Raw genomic sequence first — 23268 nt, 5'->3', positions numbered from 1 at the left:
AGATGTTATGTGCTTAATTTGCTTACCCAAAGAAGTGTCTGTGTCTGTTTTTCTTTGTTACTTTCATTTGAATACTGTGAAGGTTTATGACATTTAATAAACCTCACATTTTTTTGACAAGAACTTGGTGTCTGTGTAAACCTGAAGCTCACAGATGCTCAGCAGAGAAAGCTGTCAATCAAAGTGCCATGGCGTGTTTACAGCCCCGCTCACTGTGTATTGAGAGGAGACTCCAGGCACACCTCTATTACTAAAAGTCAGCGGCTGTTGGGAGAAATAAGGTTCATTTTCTCCAGGTAGCCGGACAATAATCAGCTGGTGACCGGTCAGCACTGTAACACTATTAACCTGCAGATTAAATTTATTTTTATCTGCAGGTTAATGACATTTGGGGACATGACAGTCTCCCTTTAACTCTTAACAATTAAGACAACAAAAGCCATTGAAGATTTACAGCTAGGTGTCGAGTTACACTTTTCAGCACTTGGATATTTTTGGCATGTTAAGAAATTCTACATTTGTATAATATTAATATACTATTGTAAACTACATTGTATTTGACTCGCCCCCTGGGCCGTGGGGCACGCGGATCCGGGCGATAGGGGAACGATGGGGGTAGTAGTAGTGGCGGCCCGGTCCCGCGGCTCAGGGTGGTCAGACCATTGGTAGTCTGCTACGTGCTTCAGATAATGTCCGACTACGCCACCCGTGGATTGCGGTTATTAGGAACCGCTGCTGCAAGGCAGTCCGCTGGGGCTGATGATGAATGCAGCTGGGATGGTGTGACTCCCCACGGGAAGAGTGCGGCCCCGGGCAGTGTAGTGGATGGTGGGAGTGATGGTGGTGAAGGTCCCAGTACCGGTAGTGCCGGAGGAGCGAAGGAGCACACGGACAACAAGTTACAGTCCAGGGTCTTTACTCACAGTTCGTTTGTCCCGGGTCACTTCCGTCGGCAGTGACCGCCCAAGCCGTGCTGCGTCCACCAGGTGTGGGGCTCGGTCAACTCCCAAGCAGTCAAGAGCATGGCACAGGACCCCCTTTAATCCTTTCTCTGGCCTGCCTCACCAGTGACCCACTTTTGTCCAGCTGCCGCGGACTTCTGCGGTTAAACGTGGGCCCCGTCCTCCGCTGTCCTATATGGTGCCTTCCTAGCAGATTTGATGAGGTGTCGCACCAATAGATGATCACGACGACCGGTCTTTGGCTGAGGGTTGTTTCTCCTCCACCAACTTGGGATCCGGTACCCTTAATCTGCCTGACCCTGCACCCTGGATTCTCGTGGGTTCTTAGGGTCCCTTCCACCTTCTTGTTCCTGAGCCCTTCTGTTTCTCTGTCTCTCCTTCTCTTTCTCTGTTCCTTTCTGTTCCTTTCTGTTCCATTCTCTTGGAGCTGAGATGAGCCAAAATCCCAGCTCCCCTTCACCTCCTCCTCGGCCTCTCACTAGGCCCTCCTGGAGTAGAGCTCCTACAGAGCCTCTACTCCCTGTCTTCTCCTCTGGCTGAACTGACCCAGAACTAAGATGGTGCCCACCTTTTATACCTCCCTCTAGCCATGAGCCCAGGTGACCAGCAACCAATGGGCTCCTATCTATGCTCAGGAACCAACCCCTATCTGCCCCTACAGCACTGGGTGTTCCACCCCCCCTCCCCACTCCAGGCAGGGACATAGTCGGTCGTGCCTGCACTTATGTCTAGTGGGAGCACCGTTGAGCTGTCCCTCGGAAATGGGGTGTGTGTGCTCTATGCAGCTAACTGAGGCCTGGTCCATACTCCATCCTTACCTGGGAGTGGAATATCACACCTCTGGTCTGAGGTGCAATACCCCTGTAGCGGCCGAACCCTCGGGGCGCTATATATTTACTTAGGACACATGCACATATATGGACGCTGAATAATGCCAAAGAATCTGTATTATACACCTATAGGCATTATGTAGTCTGTGTGCTGCTATTTGTCATTCCCAAGAGGCACTATAATGTCATTTTTGGAAAATTTCTCTGTAATGCAAAATGTGATTGAACAAGCCAAAATTATTTTCTTTTATGGGTTCATACATAGTCATGCACAGAAAAGTATACTATGGGCCCACACCATGAGATGGGAATTTTATCGGTGGTCTGTTGAAAATATTTATGACAGAAGGCTCCAACATATGCCGCTGTATGAGCATGAAGTCAAATACATCACGCATTAAGGCCCTAATCTATAATGTACATGGTATGACAAACGTTTTGCAGTGATCCTCCTTATAGAAAAACATAGTTGAATAAATAGTGTCCATTTGATACCATACCTATCAGTATGATTCTGAATCATCAAGACTGGCATTGTTCACCAAGATGCTGGAGTTCATTAGGGGATGCATGCCTCTTTCAGGACCGTCGACCAATTGGCGTACACCTCTGTTTGCCCCTTGCCACAAATCCTACTGCAGTCCCTGCTGGAGTAAGATTTGTGGTGAAGCATATGCCGCTGCTAGTCATGAATTTGGCGGTCACCACACCCACATCATGCCGCATTTCTGCCCACATTGCTGGAGATGAGTAAAAAACATATGATAACTCCAAAAGTTGCAAGATTTTAGCACAGCCTCAAGTTGCAGCAAAATTTAGAGACTTTTCAAAGCTTTTTACTCCAGAATTCTGGCGTAAAAGCTTTGATGAAGTGTGCCTTATGTTTTTGTAGTCCGGGAGCAAATCTGAGTACCTGGAGTAAACATATGCAAACACGGGGAGAACATACAAAATCTTTGAACATGTTGTCCTTAGTGGGATTGAATCCAGGATCTTAGTACTGCAAAACTATAGTGCTATAGTTTTGCAGTACTAAAATCCTGGGTTCAATCCCACCAAGGACAACATGTTCAAAGATTTTGTAGATAGAATATTCCAACAAGACACACAATGGACAGATGTCAGCCGGCATTTAAAAAAAAAACTGAGTCATAAACTCTCATATAATTAACAACCAGGATAAATGACATAGTTAAATAATAGCATACTATTAACGTAGCAGAAGATGAAGGACCCCCGCAGCTACAATTACAAGCTGGACGATGATTAACATATCTCCGTCCAGCCCCAGGCGGTTCCTCTGAACTCTAGTGAAAATAAATAGTCGAGATCTGAAACAAGAGTGGATTTCTCTTTATCATTCTTTAATTGAAAAGGCGATAGATTTAATATAATCCTGTCAAGGATACATAGATTTTCTACACTTTATAAAAAAAACTAATAATACAGTTTAGGTCATGGACGGATAATATTTTCTGACACTTAGCTATTTTTAATTGCCTCACAGAACCGGCATTACAGAGGGTTGGGACATCTCTGAAGCAGGGCTATACTCCAACATCAGTAGCTGGAGGAAGGCCCACTGTTTATATGCTAAAATCCTAATCTCGCCTAGCTCCAGTATTTTTCTACTATTAAACTATCACATGAAGCATGGTTAATGATATTAAGATTCTTATTTTATATTTCTATCTGATAAAACTATAAACTGTATAATTTTTACTAAGTAGTATGGTTCAAGAATTAGCAAGTGGCTGGAATCATTAGACTTTGGTGCTATGAGCCAATATTGGAATATATTTTTAAACATACTTGTAAATATGGTCTAAATTCCACTAGCTTGAAGCGCTCTCGTGCTTCTCCAGTCCATCCTCCACTCTATGGTTAACTCAATCCACCGCTCTCTGCGTTACTCCTTCTTCCAATCCCTCCACATTACTGAGAAAATTCAGCTCAAAATACTAATAATGACTTACATGACCAACCATAATCTGTCACCTCCAAATCTCCAGTTGTCATAAGATCTCCTTCTTTGCTCTCCACTTGTTTGTTCCTCACTTAATTATCTCCAATATTTCTCATATATCTTCCTCATACTCCGGAACTCAGTACTTCAACCAACTGGACTCTCTCCGACCTTCAAAGATGTCAAATGCAACCTGAAAACCCACTTCTTCAAAAAATGCCTACAACCAGCAAGATAACCCTGCTATCACCACATTGCCATATCAGCAGCTTTTACTCTCTCCTTCTTTGTTCTTCCTTCTTCTCTTGCAGATTGGCCAGTTCCCCATTCCCATGTCTGTCACTTAGCCATGTTTAGTTATACTTGTTTTATACCGTGCTATGTATTTACGGTATGCTAAATGATTAATCTGTACTGTAAACCCTGTTTTCATATGTATAGCACCTTAAAATTAAGGGTTCTGTACAACAAAATATAAATAACTATACTAATAATGCCCATCAAACATGTAAATCTTGGCTAAACTCGAAATGGAACTGTTGGTGAGGTTCCAACTGCCCTGGAGGTTCTATGGAACAGGTTTGTTACCTTAACATTTCTGTAACTCAAAGCAAATTAAACTCAAATTATTATTTTGATGGAATTGAATTTGATCAATTTTATATTTATTTGGCTCATCTGATTTATCTTTAAAAATAAGACAAATTTGAAGACTTATCAAACTTCTGTTGCCTAGAGCAATTAGTCACAGAGGAGCTTTAATTTTGTATTCTGCACTTGCAAAATGAAAACTTCACTGTGATTAGTTGTTGCGGACACCATAGACAGCGTTATTGTCACATCTCCACCAGAACCTGCACCTGTAACGTCTGCTTCTGTCGCCATATTCACTCTACGGGTGGCGCTGGTGATAGAAGAGATGTCAAAAGCAGAAGCTCTGGATGGTGCAGGCTCTGTCCAGCCAATAAGGTTTGGGTAGCTGGGGCCTGAAGTGCTTTCCAGTCTAACAGAATGGGTATATGTGTGCTGTCAAGCTGAAGTTATCAGCTCCTTGCTTCAGCCTATTGGAAAGCACCACACCCTACTAAAGCTTCCAGCTTACTGCTGGAAGCTGCCAGATATAGTCTTTGGCTTCTGATAGGCTTCCTGGCAATCAAATACTGATAGGATAGTGTAATACACTATACTGTATAAGTAGCATGTTACTCACAGAGGATCCCCTTGGGGGACTAAAAAGTATTTTAAAAAGTATAATGTTTTTGACTGTTTAAAAAAAAAAAAGAATTAATAGCTCTTTCCCCACAATTCTAGTTTTTCCAATAAAATGGTTCAATATGTAAAAAAAAGTTGCATATTTGGCATTAGTACATCTGTAATGATGTGTACTTTAAAACTGTGTGATTATTTTTTCCTCACAGAATGCTGCACAAAATAACATGAAAAGACAATGCCATAGTTTCCATTTTTGTTCACTCCACTTTCCAAACATTGAAATGCTGAAATAAAAAATGATCAAAAACTTGCATGTATCTCAAAATGGTTTCAATGAAGACTATAGCATGTTATGCAAATAAAAAAAGCAAAAAAATAAGCTTTGTACAGTTATATAAACAAAGAGATTCAAAAATTATTGCTCTCGGAACATAATGTAGAACAATACATATATTCTTTAAATAAATTTCTTGTTCAAAAGTATTAAAACATGAAACATTTTATAAATTCGATATCAATGTAATCGTATTATCCCGTAATATAAAACTTTATCATTATTTATCTCATATCGTGAAAACCGTGAGAAAAAAAAGAAAAACAATATCTGAATATCCGAAAAAAAAATTGGAGGCAGCACTCAATCATAGAGTCAGGATTAATTACTTTAATAGCCCATATGGCTGTGGCAATGTTTCGGTCTCAAAATGGAGACCTTTCTCAAGCAAAACAATATCTGAATAGCTACATTTTTGCTCATCCAATCTCACAAAAAAAAGTTATCAAAAAGTTGTATGTCCGCAAAACAGTGATTGTTTTACTTAGTCCTGCAAAGAAAGCTTTCACACAACTCTGTTTAAAGAAAAAAAAATATGGGTCTGGAATGTAGAAGCAAAAATATTTCTTTGTGTAAAAGTAGTAAAACAATAAAAAGCTATATAAATTTGGTATTGTCATTACTGGCTCAACCTACAGAATTAAATTAATACGTAAATTAAACTGAATAGTGAACAGTGTTGAAACAAAAATTAACAAAATCTAGAATTATTGTTTCTTTGATACATTCCAAAAAATGTAATCAAAAGTGATAAAAAAGTCATATGTACCAAAAAATTGTATCACTGAAAACTTCACCTTATCATGCAAAAAATAAGCTCTCATGCAATTTCATTGCTGGAAAATTGTAAATTTTTCTTGCAAGAATAGAATTTTGGCATCGCCATAATCATGCTGACCCTGAGATGAAAGTTAATACTGTATTTGTTCAGCACGTTTTAGCCCCTTTATGACCTTGAACGTATAGATACATCCAAGGTTGTCTACCCCTCCTTAGATGCGGGCTTTGGCTTCTGACGGGCCGGCGTTCATAGGAAATAAGGATTTCTGCTACACATAGCAGGGCTGAAGCCCTGCCATGTGTGGCACAAGCGATCGGATGATCGCAGATTCAAGTCTCCTAAGGGGACTATTGAAGCACATAAAAAGTAAATGAAAAATGTATATATTTTTATACTGTATATATATATATAAAAGTTTAAATCACCCCCTATTGTCCCATTCAAAATAAAACAAGCAAAAGAAACATGTTTGGAATTGCTGCATTCAGAAATGTCCAATATATCAAAATTTAAATTAAGTTAAACCGATCAGTGAACAGCGTAATGAGAAAAAAATCGAAACACCAGAATTTCTTTTTTTTGGTCGCCGCAACATTGTAATAAAATGCATTAATAGGTGATCAAAACATTGTGTCGAACCCAAAATGGTATCAATAAAAATGTCAGCTTGGTGCGCAAAAAATAAGCCCTCACCCAGTCCCACTTCCCGAAAAATGGAGATTCTACAGATCTCGGAAAATGATGACATTTTTCTTCTTACAAACTTTTATTTTTTTTTCACCACTTAAATAAAAACGAACCTATAAATGTTTGGTATCTGCGCACTCATACAGACCTGGCCAATCATAATCACAGGTCAGTTTTAGCCTTTAGTGAATATGGTAAAAAAAAAAAAACAAGTGTGGAATTGCACTTTTTTTGCAATTTCATCACACTTAGAGTTTTTTTCCCGTTTTCCAGTGCACTACATAATAAAATCAATGGTGTTGTTCAAAAGTACAACTCGTCCCCCAAAAAAACAAGCCCTCACATGGTCATATTGGTGGAAAAATCAAAAAGTTGGCTCTGCGAAGAAGGGGAGCAAAAAATGAAAACCCAAAAACGGAAAATAGCAAGGTCGTGAAAGGATTAAAGCATCAAAAACTACAACAAAATGTATGTTTTTAAATTTCTCCTCTGAAAAAGTTAATAAAAGTTAGATAGTAAGTGATATGTGCCCAAAATGTAGTCACTGATAATAAATATAACTCATTTTAAAATAATAAACCCTCATTCATCTACTTTTAAAAAAAAAATTAAACACTATGGCTACTGAAAATTGGGGATCCAGCGCCGCCCTGTTAATCTTGTCACTGATGTTACTGGTCTGCAGATTCTCTCTGTAGTGTGCAACGTGGCCCGGAAGTAGCTTTTACAAGATAAGCCTACGAAGTGTCAGAATGAGGCCCCATAGACTTACATTGTAAAAGAGACTTCCAGCTCACGCATAGAAAATAGAGTGACCCGGAGAGTCTGAAGAGCACCATTGTCACTAAGAAGAGGAACAGAACAGCGCTAGGCACCAAAAAAAGAATCATAATAGTGAGGATGTTAATACACTCACACTACACTACATGCACGTTGCGAGACAGTGATGGGAGTCATATGGGAGGGTCGTTACATATTCCCTAGGATGTGTATGGAATCATACTGAACCCACTGGAGAGTGTTTTTATCACAGCCACAGCTGTGGTTACAATGCAAAATAAAAGTAAGTGTGGACTGGGTCAAGCTATTTGACCAAGTCAGATTCAGGAAAAGCAGACATGGGCTTTTTTATTTTTGGAGAGATCTGTAGGAAGGTAGTGGGATGGATCTCCTACTCCAGGTCAGATATTGCAACTGGCCCATGTCCACGATTCACATTTAATCCTGAAGGTAAGGGTTGGGTGTATCAGTTGTTGTTTTCAAGTGCAGCACAGCTGGAGGTTCTGTGTAGGTCTAGCTGTGTGAGATTGAACACAGACCAGAGCCCGAGACTTGGGTAAAGCCGCTATCGCACCTGAGATTCATACGGTATTGCAGGTGCCCATGGCAACGGACTATATATGATCATTCTCAGCTGCGATCCAGATAATGAAGGTTTGGAACTTTAATTTGTAAAGTTAGAAAAATAAAGACTTTGTTTTGAGCTTACCTGGGTCACTGCCGTACTGGCGTGTAAGCCGCTACCTTACAACGTATACAAAGATTCAATGAAAAAAAAAATATTCATGCGAGTGCTTTGTTAATCTTATCTTACAGCTGATTCATTCTGCCAAATCAATGGCCGCATGAATCAGAAACCAGCTTGGTTGTTGCTGCCAATTTGTATTCCTAATTTTTTGTTTTAGAAGTCAGACAGGAATTGTGTGACTGCAATGACTAATCTAAGAGGCCGGTTCCTGGCAGCTTCTCCCTGCCCTGCTCCACTTGACTGCCTAGACTTCCAGGTCTCTCCATATGGGTGTGTATAACGTAAGACCTGGCAGTCTACTTGAATAGGAGGGGAGAAGTTTGGCTTTTAAAAGTATGTTTTTGCTGAAATCTCGCAGCGGTTCAGAGTAAATCTTAAATGGCTGCAATAACAGAGCCAGTCTCTAAGTCATCCTGCCTGTGGTCAGCATGAATCACATGCCATGTTCCATTTAAACTCCTCAGTAATGCAGACACCCAGCAAAGAAGAATCTGTGGGTTCTGTTCTTGTGTTTGGTAGGGCTTCCTCGATAGGTCTTTAGCCCATGGTTGAGTACTCGATTCCCTGTCATTGCTATGTTGATACCCTTAAATTGATTACTGCCTGTTCCCTTTGTAGAATTTAGATAATGAATGTATATTTCCTTGAAAATGCCATTTACTTTTTGTTTGTTATATAGTGAAAATATCTGTTTGATTATGATTTCCTTTCACCTGTCGCTCTTCATTATTCTAGGTTATTTGAAACATTGCAGTCACTATTTTGGTCAATTTTTGGACTCATCAATCTCTATGTCACAAATGTACAACCTGATCACAAATTCACAGAATTTGTTGGTGCGACCATGTTTGGAACCTACAATGTAATCTCCCTAGTTGTTCTTCTGAACATGCTGATTGCCATGATGAACAACTCATATCAGCTCATCGCTGTAAGACATGTTTTGTAATATTTACCTATTTTTATTAAGTGTTATTAAATTTTGTTTTAGTTGTCAAAGTAATAAACCTCAAAAACTAGCATGACAATATGATATTATGCATATATCAACTCAGCGATAGATGTGAAGAGTTCATATAAATCCAGGCTGTTTAAAGGGAACCTGTCAGGTCCCCTATGCCCTCCAACCCAGCAGCATTCATCGATGTAGATGTATGTAGATCTAAATTCACCGCCTAACAACCAGCCCTGTATAACGTTATTCAGTGAAAACGAGTTTTAAAAAAAGCATTTTTAAGGTCCCCGTTTGCTATGCTAATTAGATCTTTGACTAGTCGATGGGGCGTTAGTTTCCCCAGATTACTCAGCCCTCTTTCCATGTTACCATGCCCCTATGGGCCAGCGTCATCGCCAGCTCCTGCAAATCTCGCGCATGCGCTCAGCTTTTTTCACTCACGTCATTGTGCCAGCTATTCTTCTTGCTCCTGCTGAGTCCAGCTGTTCTTTGGTTTCTTCATGGATGTAAGCCGTCTTTTGTACTTCCGGTCATGCGCACTGTGCCTCTGAAGCAGAGAAGCTTACACCCGGCTACAGAGATGCAGTGATGCTGCCGAAATCAGCTGCACGCATGACGAGATTTGCAGAAGCTGATGATGATGTTGTCCCTAATGCTTTTTTTAAACCCTGTTTATACAGGGCTGATTAGCCAGGGAATTTAGTCATACATACTGTGGGTGAATGCTGCTGGGTTGGAGGGCAGTGGGGACCTGACAGGTTCCCTTTAAGTCATGTGGATCCTATTGCGGTGGAGTAGGTAGTGGTCTCTTTCTTTAGATACTTCATCTGCTGCATCTAATAGGGAATGGCATTATAAGACCTCAGCTCATGCCTGTACAAGGACTTAAGGTATGGTCAGACACAACTGTTTAAAATCATTAGGAATTTTGGACAATTAACATGTGGTTTATATGACCATATAAACAAGTTCATATAAATGTCAAAAAGGAGGGGTTCTTGCTCAGAATGCATCTATATTACTTGCTCTTTTTGGAGGACACAGCTCATCTGTGGATTAATTGTTTGACCCATTGATTGTATTTAATGCTGTAAAGGTAATAGATGCTATGGATAATAGAAAAAAATAAAAGTTAACCACAGCCTCTTTTACATAAGAACTAAAGCTGATGCTGTAGGAGATTTTGAACATTACAATGCAGCCATTTAGAGGCAATGCGGACAAATAATTGGTGCAACCTGTGCAGGCCCAAAAGATAAGGGGGCCTATATCCACCTCCAAATCTGGTGGAATTTTGCATTATGATAAACTATTGGACTGCAAAGCGACAATGTACTATTCTTGCACAGGACCCCTTTTCTGTCTGTGTGCGTCAGTGTTTAGATGAATTGTCATTCATGTGTTTCATGGTTGGCTCAAGACCACCAGAACTGCTGCCTTTCAAAATGGCTCCTAAAGGTCTAGGAGGACACAAGGGGAATGATTATCTTCATAAGATGATATTTTAATACTGTGCCCACTACTTAGCAAAAAGAACAGAGCATTATTGTCTGATGGTGTGGCCAAATATCAGGGTATTTTAAATTTGGGCGTTCAACTTCTGAGAATCTAAATTGGAGTGTACAATTAAACATACATTTGTTTTTATCATTTTAATTGCATAACATTTTGCATTTCCTATCAATCTCCTTTTTTATTCACTTCCTTAGGATCATGCAGATATTGAATGGAAGTTTGCAAGAACAAAGTTATGGATGAGCTACTTTGAAGAAGGAGGGACACTTCCCACTCCTTTCAATATAGTTCCAAGTCCTAAGTCATTGTGGTACTTTTGCAAATGGGTTCGGAAACAGATATGCAAGAAGTACACAAGAAAAAAACCTGAAAGTTTTGGAGCAATTGGGGTAAGTACTTAAAAATAAAAAAATCACATGAGATCCTGCTAGATAGCAGTATAGCACTGAAATACTGTGTTTTTTTTTGTTTTTGGCAAGGATATGATCCCAATTCAGTATCCCAGTGCCTAAAAATGTATTTGCCACAAGTCATATAATACAGAGATCTCGCAGACTTTTCCTGTCTTCTTCCACTCCATCATCTGCAATGAGTGTATTCATGAATTGCTCAGTCATAGATAAACACTACCTCTGCTAAAATTGGTAATAAATACTTATAGGAAAGATTATATATTAGGGCTCGCTCACACCAATGCATTTATCAGACAAATGTAATCCGATGTTTTATTGGGTAGCATTCCTACCAATGTTATTTAATGGGGCAGTGCTGATTACTAGGGATGAGTGAGCCTGCTTGGTAATACTCGGATATCACTCAAGTATTTAGGTGCTCGGATATGCTCGGAACTCGATGAGCATTGGCTGGTGCTCGGATTTTAAGCTCAAATCCCCGCCTCGCCACGCTTGGCACACTGATGTCATTGCACAGCTCAGGGACAGTTGGACAGTTGTGATTGGAGGAAGAGAGTATTTATCAAGGCCTGTGTGTGCACAGTTTAACTAATCAGAGTCCTCTAATTTTGATACTGGTGCTGATGCTGAACCATCATACTAACAGTCCTTCTAAGGGCTAATCTTGTGCTTTGCTGTTTGTACCAGATACATTGTGCGAAATAGAAAAAAAAGAAAAACCAGCTCATCCTTCGACATTAATGGATTTTAACTGTGGACTAAATAAATTTTGCATTTTATCTACTTTTGATGTCCGGTGAGCTGGATCAATTCCTCTTTCAATCAGATACATTGTGCATTTAGCCTAGGGACAGTTGTAGTAGCAGGGAGTATGGCAGGATACAGCCTCTAGGCAGGGATTAGGGCTTTGCAGTCTGTTGCTAAATATACAGCTGCTGCATGTGACCACACTCTTTTATTTTTGGGTGAAAAAATTGACTATATTGTCATTCATATAGTATTACGTGCTTCATATTAAATTTTGGTGGTATATAACATTCCAAAAAAGGTTGAAATTTTTTTATGTATTCAATTAGTTATCCATTGAGCATTACGTACTTTGTGTTACATTTTGGTGGTATTTAACACTCCAAAAAAGCATTCAAAATGAATTCTGGATTCAATTAGTCATTCATAGAAAATTACGTGCTTTGTGTTACATTTAGGTGGTATATAACACTCCAAAAAAGCATTGAAACTTTTTCTGGATTGAATTAGTAATCCATATAGTATAACGTGCTTTGTGGGTGACAAGGTGACGAAGATGGCAGAATCGTGCAAGACTCCCGAGGGAGCGACCGGAGGATTATCAGAGCCAGACGAAGCTGGCGTGACAGCAGAGATGGAAGGAGCCTGTGGTTTGGAACCAGCTGCTTTCCCATAACTACTAAGGCCCACGCCCAGGCTGCAGCTTTCATCTCTGGGGTTCTTTCGGACTACAGACGGGAGAGCCAGGATCCAGCATCTGGTGACTGGACTGCGGGCCTAGGCTGGTCAGAAGAGAGAAGGAGACAGGCCAGGACCAGGGCTGGAGACATGTTTGCAGGTCAGTTAGCTGCAAGGTACCAACAGTTGGCATTCCAGGAAGAGATCATTACATATAATCACCAGCGGAGATGGGGGTCCATTGAAAAGCTTGGGACCCATCATTACATCTCATTAAACTAGCTGGAAGTAGAGACAGAACACTTACCTCGAAGGCTGCAAGAGCTGATGGCTGGAACAAGGGTCGCGTTCTTCAAAATGGAGGGTCAGCATCGCTGGCATTCTGCTGTTGTGATCCGAGAAGGAAGAGAGCAGGATGAACCCTTCTTGCAAAATGAATGGGACTGTGAGAGGCTCCTCGAGGTGGCTCGAGATGGGACTACCACCCCTGAGCGATTGGACTGTCCTTCGCGTTCCCTATGCGGGAGCAGGCAATGATGCAGGTGACACAGGGGGTTGTCGCCCATTGTCCCATGTCGGGGGCTCTTGCATTACCTGAAGCTGGGTCACTTTCAGCCCAGACAGCTGAGAATCGGGTTCCAGGAAGCGGGTGGAGGCAGTCCCCCCAGCCTCCCGAGGAAGGAGAAGAAAAAGCAGACACCTGAAAAGGATTACTGTATTACCCTCCTTATAATTTTTTTCCTTGCTTTGCACTTTGTGCAAAGCCTTTATGAGTGTAGGAGTACATACATTACACTTTAAAAATATTTGAATGATGCCTGCCAGTTATTGCCTTTCAGGGCTCTATCGATGACTGAATGACCCTCCTTATAAGTTTCTCCAGGCTTTGCACTTTGTGTAAAGTGTTTATAAGTGTAGGAGTTCATCAACCACACTTTCAAAATATTAATGTGCTGATAATCATGCATGCAGATGCCGTGGGCGTGGGGCAGGTGTGACTATGCCTATTGCTAGAGCACAAGAAACATGCCCATCCATGACATATAGCTTCCTGTCCCACTAAGCAAAGAGGCATGGGACACCACTTCTGAAGCCACACCAGTACAAACAGGAGGTCAGTTGGATAGCAGATAATGCTTCCAGAATGCTTGCCAGCATCACCCAGTCCTCCACATGGTCCAGTCTCACCAGCTAACAGTCTTAATCACTTAATCCTCACCCTGATCCTCCTTCCTCCCACCATGTTGAGTCTCAGGAGACCAGTGATCCCACATTAGAACACTCCGAGGAGCACTTTACATAATAAATTCTTGATTGTGGCCTCTCACCCTGCATGTTGGAAGAGAGACAGGAGAAGATGATATTTAGAGATGCACAAAACATACAGCAGCCTCAGTCACAAGAAGATGACGGTGGGGAACTGCAAATTTTGTCTAATGAGGTAGATGATGATGATGAGACACAGTTGCTGATAAGTCAGGTTGTTATTGGGTCTTCAAGTCAGGAGGACCAGGGTGCGGCAGTGCAACACAAGGTGGTGGATGACCCAACCTGGGAAGCTGGCATGCAGAGCGAGGCCAGCAGTGCTGAGGGGGAAGGATTGGCAGCACTGAAACAGACAGGAAGAGGCAGTGGGGTGACCAGAGGGAGAAGGTGGGCAGCTGTTCCACAGAGCACCGACGCAAGTGAATTTCTCCGTCAAACAGTTAAATGTTCTCCAATCTGGGACTTTTATAAAGAGAGTTCTGAGACAAAAAAATGGTAATTTGCAACCCGTGCCATGCCAAGATCAGCAGGGGCCTGACCACTAAGAGTCTAACGACCACTAACATGATCAGGCACATGTTATTTAAACACCCGATTCGGTGGACCGAACGATTGGTGCCAGCGGGTGACACCACACTGTCTTTTTCCCCGTACTAGGTGCTTCCAAATCCCCTGTCCTTGGAATGAAAGAGAAAGTTTCCAGCCACACACCCACAGGCCCAAATGCTAAATGGGCACATTTCCAGGCTGCTAGCTGTGGAAATGTTGCCATTTAGGCTTGTTGACAAGGAGGATTTCCGCCAACTCATGGCGGCCGCCATCCCTCAGTAGTCAGTCCCCAGCCACCACTTTTTCTACCAGTATGGTATCCCCACATTGTACCAGCACATGTCCAGGAACATCACCTTTCCCTTACCAATGCACTTACTGGGATTGTCCACTTAACGATCGACATGTGGACAAGCACTCATGGCCAGAGATGCTACATTTCCTTGACTACACACTGGGTGAACATTGTGGAGAGTGGGGCCGAGTCCTGCACTGGCACGACACATGTGCTCCCGACACCGAGAATTGCTGGCCCCACCTCTGTCAGGGTTTCCTCCACCTCCTACATCAGTTCCTGCACCTCCTCCATCTCCAATGCGTTATCTCAGAGCACATCGTCCACATCAGCAACAGGCTCTGCTGAAACTAATTTCTTTAAGAGACAAACCGCACAGCCGCAGCAGAGTTACTTAAAGGAATAACAGATCAGACAGATCTGTGGCTTTTGCCGCTGAACCTCCAACCAGGCATGGTCGTGTGTGATAATGAGCGTAACCGGGTGGCGGATGTGAAGCTTGACAAGCTCACACACTTACCATTCTTGGTACATGTTCTCAACTTGGTAGTTCTGCGGTTTCTAAAAACATTGCCAGATTTGCCAGAGCTTTTGGTCAACGTACACCACATCAGCACTCATTTCTGCATGTTGGCTACAGCTGCTGCCACTCTGGCAGTGCTGCAGCAGCGCATGCAAGTGCCAGCTCACCGACTGGTGTGCAATGTGACCACGCACTGGAACTCCACACTGCACATGCTGGCAAGGCTTTGTGAGCAGCAGAGGCCAGTTATAGAATACAAGCTCCAACACACCCATCGGTATTCTGACAACCTCCGCACATAACTGAAGAGTGGGCATGGATATCTGACATTTTTGTGGTTATCCAAGACTTTGTGGACTCCACAAAGATGGTGAGCGCTGATGACGCCATAGTCAGCACAATGATCCCGCTTCTGTGCCTATTTGAACAGTCACTGCTGACAATTAAACATGAAGCTATGCATGAGGACCAGGTGGAGATTGAGGAAGACATGAGACAGGGAGATACTACCCAGCCCAGCCTCATCTCATCTGCTCAGCACGGATTGGTTAGCAATGAGGTTGTGGAGGAGGAGGAACAGGAGCTGTTTGCTACCGCAACTGAGGCTACCACCCACACAAGTTTCATCCCATCTCTCCTACATGGATGGGCTGAGGAGGGGAATGAGGAGGAGGAGATAAAGAGTTGTCATCATGATGGAGACAGGGAAATCTTGGCTGTAGGGAGCTTGGCACATATGGCCGACTTTATTTCCCATGACCCTCGCATTTTATTTATCTTGGCCTATAAAGAGTACTGGTTGTTCACCCTGCTAGACCCACGCTACAAGGAGAACTTTGCATCTCTCCTTCCCCTGTCCACAAACAACACTAGTGGCAGGAGGCAAGCTTCCTTGCCCAACCAAGGAGGAGAGGCAAGGGAGACACACAGCAAAGGCAGGGTACACTGTCATAGGCCTGGGCCAATTTTATGACACCATCCCAGCATCCAGGACCTGATAACCGGGTATTGTCGACAAGGAGAAAAATGTTTTTAAATATGATCAAGTAATATCTGACTGACCAAACCAGAGTACTCCCTAATTCCTCTCCGACCTTCAACTATTGAGTCTCAAATCTGGACAACTGGCATGAGCTGTCCCTCTATGCCTTGGAGGTGTTGTACTGCCCTGCCGCTAGTGTCTTGTATGAGCGGCTTTTTAGTGGCGATTTTGCCTATCAACAGAGAATGCTGACAGGATCACTCAGATAAAAATGAACAAAGACTGGATTAGCCCCACTTTTTCCACACCACCTGATGACAGCAGCACAAGTTGTTTTTATGTTCAATATTTTAACGAGGCTGTCCAGTTGTTGCCTTCAAGGGTGACCCTCCTTATATTTTTTTTCTAGCTTTGCTCTATGGGCAAAGCCTTTTTGAGTGTACGGGGTGGGCCTTGTAGCCGTTGTTTCAGATGCTGCACATATCGTATCTTCACAGCATAGACAATTGCCTTCAGATGACCCCAAAGATAAAAGTCTAAGGGGGTCAGATCAGGAGACCTTGGTGGCCATTCAACTGGCCCACGACGACCAATCCAGTTTCCAGGAAACTGTTCATGTAGGAATGCTCGGACCTGACACCCATAATGTGGTGGTGCACTATCTTGTTGGAAAAACTCAGGGAACGTGCCATCTTCAGTGCATAAAGAGGGCAACACATCATCATGTAGCAATTTCAGATATCTGTGGCATTGAGGTTTCCATTGATGAGGAATGGCCCTACTATCTTTGTACCCCATATACCACATCATACCATCAAGATAGGAGATGTGCAGCATCTGAAACAACGGATACTGGATGCCTGTGCTAGCATTTCTTCTGCTGTGTTTCTATCAGTGTGTCAAGAGTGGGAGAAGAGGGTTGCATTGACAATCCAACACAATGGGCAGCACTTTGAACTCATTTTATAAGTGATCATAAACTTGTAAAAAACTCATGAAAGAATAAAGTTACGTTAAAACCAAGCACACCATTGTTTTTTTCTATGAAATTCTCAATAAGTTTGATGTGTCACATGACCCTCTTCCCATTAAAAAAAATAAAGTTGGATCCAAAATGGCTGACTTCGAAATGGCCGCCATGGTCACCTCCCATCTGGAAAAGTTTTACCCATCCCATATACTAATGTGCCACAAACAGGAAGTTGATATCACCAACCATTCCCATTTAATTTAGGTGTATCCATATAAATGGCCCACCCTGTAGAAATACCATAACTATACTTTGTTAATTTTTTAAGAGGCACTCCAGCTGGTGCCTTCAAAGGTGTATTGGTGACCGTCCTTATAATTTTATTCCTGGCTTTGTACTGTGTGCAAAGCCTTTATGAGTGTAGGAGTACCACAACTACACTTTGTTCACATTATTTGAATGAGGCACTACAGTTGGTGACTTCAATGGTGTATGGATGACCCTGCTTGTAATTTTTGGCACACTTTGCACTGTGTGCAGAGCTTTTATGAGTCTAGGAGTACCACTACATGACAATTTGAACATAATGTGTATGATGCACTCCTTTATGTCTAATACATAGTGTATCTGAGTCACTCTTCCATCTAATTTTTGTCAGTTCTTGCTTCCTTCATAAATTACACTGACATTTCCAATATTTTAATAAAAAAATAATACAAATTTATAAATATTAATAAAAAATTCAATTTTAGTTTACTGAAAATATTTTTTTAATCCTTTTTAAATTTTGCCTTTTATATACAATTCATTACACAGGAAAGAATGTTTCTTAGCATTTTTCTTTTCTGGTAAACTCCAATTTCACATCGCTTTTGTCAGTCATTAAAGTGGAGTAAAAGTGTGATACCATTGTTCTCGACAGCAATATGGGAGTCAGAGAACCTTTCAGGGGTCTTTCCCATGCTGTTCTCCTTCCATTCAGTACTTTTTCCGTCCATTTCAACATTTTCACTTCCCCGAGACCTCCTTGTAGGGTCTGCCGGAAAAATGGTCTGATTTACAATTGACTCCCGTTATACTTATTACTTGAAATGAGCATCTGAGCATTAGGAATTGCTTGGTTTGAGTAATGAGCATCCAAGCATTTTCATGCTTGCTCATCCCTACTAATTACCAATTTTTTTCACTGACCGAATGCTGTGATTTCACTCCGAAATCGGTAGCAACTTACACATTCAAGTCTACGACATCCTAGTGAAGTCCGATTTCCACAGACTGACAAAATGGAGAAGATGAAGACATTTTTTTCACAATCTTTGCCTCACCTATGCTATGGTTCTCTCATCCAAGAGTATGAGATCACACAAAGCTGACACTCTAAGCAAACTCTGTCATTAGCATAATTTACCTGAAAGAATATACGCTAGTGTGACCCCGGTCTTTTTCTGACAATAGGTGAGCAAAAGAAAAGCATGATTAGCCTACAGTCATACATGGAGCTTGATAATCTCACTTCATATAAAGAATCAACTTTTTCTCTTCTTATGGAATCAATCACATTGGACAGTACGTTAAAGAAAAAATAGGGCCAGGCTCTATGCGTTTGGCTTATTTAGACAATTTAAATAACTTTGCTTTTTTTTCTTTACAGAGAAGAGCTGCTGACAATCTACGAAGACACAATCAATATCAGGTTATCTAACTTTTTTCATAAACATTTGCTAGTTAAATTTAATGACAATAAATTTACTACTGCAGAGCAGTAACTTATTTTGTCACCAAGTAGTTTGTGTATCTGTGCAACCACACTCTTTTTCTTGTGAGTCATTATTGATGATGGTAATTCATGATCATTCTGTCCTTGGTTTTATATTTGTATATATATATACAGTACAGACCAAAAGTTTGGACACGCCTTCTCATTTAAAGATTTTTCTGTATTTTCATGACTATGAAAATTGTACATTTTTTTGTACAATTGTACATCAAGAGAATGCCAAGAGTGTGCAAAGCAATCCTCAAAGCAAAAGGTGGCTACTTTGAAGAACCTAGAATATAAGACATATTTTCAGTTGTTTCACACTTTTTTGTTAAGTATATAATTCCACATGTGTTAATTCATAGTTTTGATGCCTTCAGTGTGAATGTACAATTTTCATAGTTATGAAAATACAGAAAAATCTTTAAATGCAAAGGTGTGTTCAAACTTTTGGTCTGTACTGTATATATATATATATATATATATATATATATATATATGTAGTCATGGCCGAAAGTGTTGGCACTCTAGAAATTGTTCCAAAATATGAAGTATTTCCCCCAGAAAATCATTGCGATTACACATGTTTTCTTATACACAAAGGAAATAACCATGTGTATCTTGGAACAACACATAAAAAGCCAAGAAAAAAAGGCAATTTGGAAATAAATGCACACAAAACCAGAAAAATTGGCCTGACAAAATTGGTGGCACCTTCAACTTAATACTTGATTGCACACCCCTTGGAATAAATATCTACAATCAATTGCTTCCCATAACCATCAACAAGCCTCTTACTGTACTCAACTGGAACTTCTAAACTGGAATTTTGGACCATTCTTCTTTTGAAAACTGCTCCAGGTCTCTCATACTTGAAGGGTACCTTCTCCCAACAGCAATTTTAAGATCTCTCTACAGGAGTACTGTAATGGGTCTGGGAGGCGGAACCTCTGAGCTACTATACAAGGGGGCAGTCCTTGTAAGGGAGCGGGTGGCGACCAGGGAAGACGGGCAGGAGGTCACAGCAGGTGACCGGGACAGTCTCTGAGTGAACGGGCTGGAGGTCACGGCAAGTGACCGGGGCAGTCTCTGGATGAACGGGCTGATGGTCACGGCAAGTGACCGGGGCAGTCTCTGAATGAACGGGCAGATGGTCACGGCAAGTGACCGGGGCAGTCTCTGGATGAACGGGCAGATGGTCACGGCAAGTGACCGGGGCAGTCTCTAGGTAAAGGGTTGGTACGACCTGTGGCGGCTGATGATAGACGTGAGCTCCCAGGTGAGCAGGCGAGAGTCTCTGGATGAACGGGTGGTCACAGCATGTGACGGCGGAGCCTCCAGAAAGACCAACAGACAGGCGGCAGATGAGCGCTCCCAGGTGAGCGGGCAGAAGTCTCTGGACAGGCGGGTGGTCACAGCACGTGACGGCAGAGCCTCCAGGTAGGCTAGCAGACAGGCAGCAGATGAGCGCTCCCAGGTGAGCGAGCAGGAGTCACTGGACAGGCACTTGGTCACAGCACGTGACGACGGAGCCTCCAGGTAGACTAGCAGGCAGGTAGCAGGTTTGTGCTCCCAGGTGAGCGGGCAAGCTGGTCCATAGACAGACTGACAGGAGTTGGAAGGCAGACCGTCGGACCTCGGGCAAGCAGGCAGGTGGCTGATGTGCGCTCCCAGGTGAGCGAGCAGACTGGTCCTTAGACAGACTGACAGGAGTAGTACGGCAGACCGTTGGACCTCAGACTAGCAGGCAGGTAGCGGATAGTCAGGCAGGAATCTGGCAGGTAACTGGCAGGTAACTGGCAACGGGACCTGAGGGCTGAAGCAGAGTAGTAAACAGTGCAACAACATTGCTCGGGCACCTCCATTTTGGAGGAGGTGCCTTATATATGGTGAAGTCCTCCGGCCATTGGCCGGGGACTCCTTAGGACGGCGCGCGCGGCCCCTTTAAGAGGGAGGGAGAGCGCGCGCGGGCGCCCTAAGCACAGTGGACGGGAAGGAGCGCGCGCTGCCAGCAGAGCGGGAGGAGGACGCCGGGCACGGAGCAGGAAGGTGAGGGGAACAGCGTCCCTGCATAGCAGAGGGCAGGGACGCCGGCGCTACAGTACCCCCCCCTTTAGGCCCCCCCTTTTTTAGGCCAGACAGAAATTTAGCTAGGATAAGAGGGGCATGGATGTTCTCCCGGGGCTCCCACATTCTCTCCTCAGGACCAAACCCCCTCCAATCTACTAGAAAAAAGGTCTTTCCTCTTACCCTTTTGGTGGCAAGAATGTTCTCTACCTTAAACTCGTCCTCAGCAGAAACCGGAGCAGGAGGCGTACCTGTAGACTTGGAAAAAGAGTTAAGTACCACAGGTTTGAGGAGAGATACATGGAAGGAGTTAGGGATCCGTAAGTTGGCCGGGAGTTTTTATTTATAGGCCACCGGGTTGATCTGACTGATGACCTCCAGAGGACCGATGAACCGAGGCCCTAACTTGTAAGAAGGTATCTTGAGTCGGACATATTTAGACGAGAGCCAGACTTTATCTCCAGGACGAAATTGTGGAGGATCCAGGCGTTTTTTGTCAGCGTGTCTTTTCATCCGTTCGGACGACTGGAGGAGTGCGGATCGGGTACTCTCCCAAATGGAGGAAAATTTGCTAACGAGAGATTCCGCAGCCGGGTTGTCCACAGAGGTGGAGACAGGAAAAGGAATCCGAGGATGCTGACCGAAGACTACAAGAAACGGGGATTTGGAGGAGGATTCGCTCTCGTGATTGTTATAGGAGAACTCGGCCCATGGTAGGAGATCCACCCAGTCAGAATGATGGGCATTAACGAAGTGCCGGAGGTAACTGGTCAGGTTCTGATTGATCCGCTCCACTTGACCATTGGACTGTGGGTGGTAAGCGGAAGAGAAGTCCAGGGTGACGTCTAGCAGTTTACAAGTGGCTCTCCAGAAACGTGAGGTGAACTGTACCCCACGATCCGACACGATGTGGAGGGGCAGGCCATGAAGACGGAAGATGTGGCGGATAAAATCTTTAGCCAGCTCGGGTGCAGACGGAAGGCCAGGCAGGGGAATAAAGTGAGCCATCTTGGAAAAGCGGTCAGCGACCACCCAAATGACCGTACAACCGGCAGAGACGGGGAGATCAGTTATGAAGTCCATAGCAATATGCTGCCAGGGGGCAGCAGGCACAGGAAGTGGAAGAAGGCGTCCGGCTGGCAGGTGTCTCGGGACTTTGTTGCGGGCGCAGGACACACAGGCAGAAACAAAGTCTATTACGTCCTTGTGCAGGGTAGGCCACCAGTAGTGCCGGGCAATAAGCTGGAGGGTCTTTTCTGACCGGCGTGGCCAGCTAGTTTAGATGAGTGACCCCAGTGTAGGATCTTCTCCCGATCAGGTACTGATACGAACGTCTTACCGGGAGGGAGACGATTTAGGCTCACGGGAGCCACCTGCATTACTCTGGCGGGATCGATGATATGTTTAGGTTCTTCCTCGAGATCGGACACCAGAAAGGATCGGGACAAGGCATCTGCTTTGACGTTTTTGTCAGCCGGGCGAAAATGAAGAACAAAATCAAAGCGAGCAAAAAACAAGGACCACCGGGCTTGGCGCGGGTTAAGTCTCTGGGCATGCTGGAGGTAAGCCAAGTTCTTGTGGTCAGTGTAAATTATTACCGGGTGAAGAGCCCCCTCGAGTAGGTAACGCCACTCCTCCAATGCCAGTTTGATGGCCAATAACTCTCGGTCTCCTATGGAATAGTTGCGCTCAGAAGAGGAGAAGAGTTTGGAGAAGAAGCCACAAGTTACCATTCTCCCGGAAGATGATTTTTGAGTAAGTACCGCTCCGGCTCCAGAGGAAGAGGCGTCAACTTCCAGGAAGAACTGCTTGTTGCCGTCCGGGCGATGCAGCACCGGGGCGGAAGAGAAGGCCTGTTTAGGGAAAGAAAGGCCTCCTCTGCTTCGGGCGGCCACTCTTTGGGATTAGTACCCTTACGGGTGAGCGCGGAAATTGGGGCAGTCCGGGAAGAGAAGTGTGGTATGAAGAGGCGGTAGTAGTTGGCGAAGCCCCGGAATCGCTGAATGGCCTTCAACCCCTCCGGTCGAGGCCATTTCTCGATGGCAGACAGTTTCTCTGGATCCATTCTTAGGCCGGTCTGAGAAATAATGTAGCCCAAAAACGGAAGCGAGGTCTGCTCAAAGAGGCACTTCTCGTATTTAGCGAAGAGGTGATTCTGTCTGAGCCTGAGCAGGACCTGACGAACGTCCCTCCGGTGAGTCTGGAGATCCGGAGAGAAGACCAAGATGTCGTCCAGGTACACCACTACG

General features: G+C 43.4%; 1 protein-coding gene across 1 annotated transcript in view; it reads left to right on the top strand.

Moving 5' to 3' along the window:
* Positions 1 to 23268, top strand: part of TRPC4 (transient receptor potential cation channel subfamily C member 4) — a 557235-nt gene that overhangs the window by 525622 nt on the left and 8345 nt on the right. Inside the window, exons 7-9 of the mRNA XM_073662572.1 lie at positions 9036 to 9231; positions 10965 to 11159; positions 18845 to 18886. Of these exons, the coding sequence (XP_073518673.1) occupies positions 9036 to 9231; positions 10965 to 11159; positions 18845 to 18886 (433 nt within the window). The remainder of the gene's footprint in view (positions 1 to 9035; positions 9232 to 10964; positions 11160 to 18844; positions 18887 to 23268) is intronic.

This window comes from Phyllobates terribilis, unplaced genomic scaffold (assembly GCF_046119375.1).
Source record: "Phyllobates terribilis strain yellow unplaced genomic scaffold, ASM4611937v1 Scaffold_2__4_contigs__length_985480577, whole genome shotgun sequence".
NCBI classification, from domain to species: domain Eukaryota; kingdom Metazoa; phylum Chordata; class Amphibia; order Anura; family Dendrobatidae; genus Phyllobates; species Phyllobates terribilis.
Note: the sequence above shows the minus strand (reverse complement) of the source record. Positions and strands in the feature narration are given on the sequence as shown.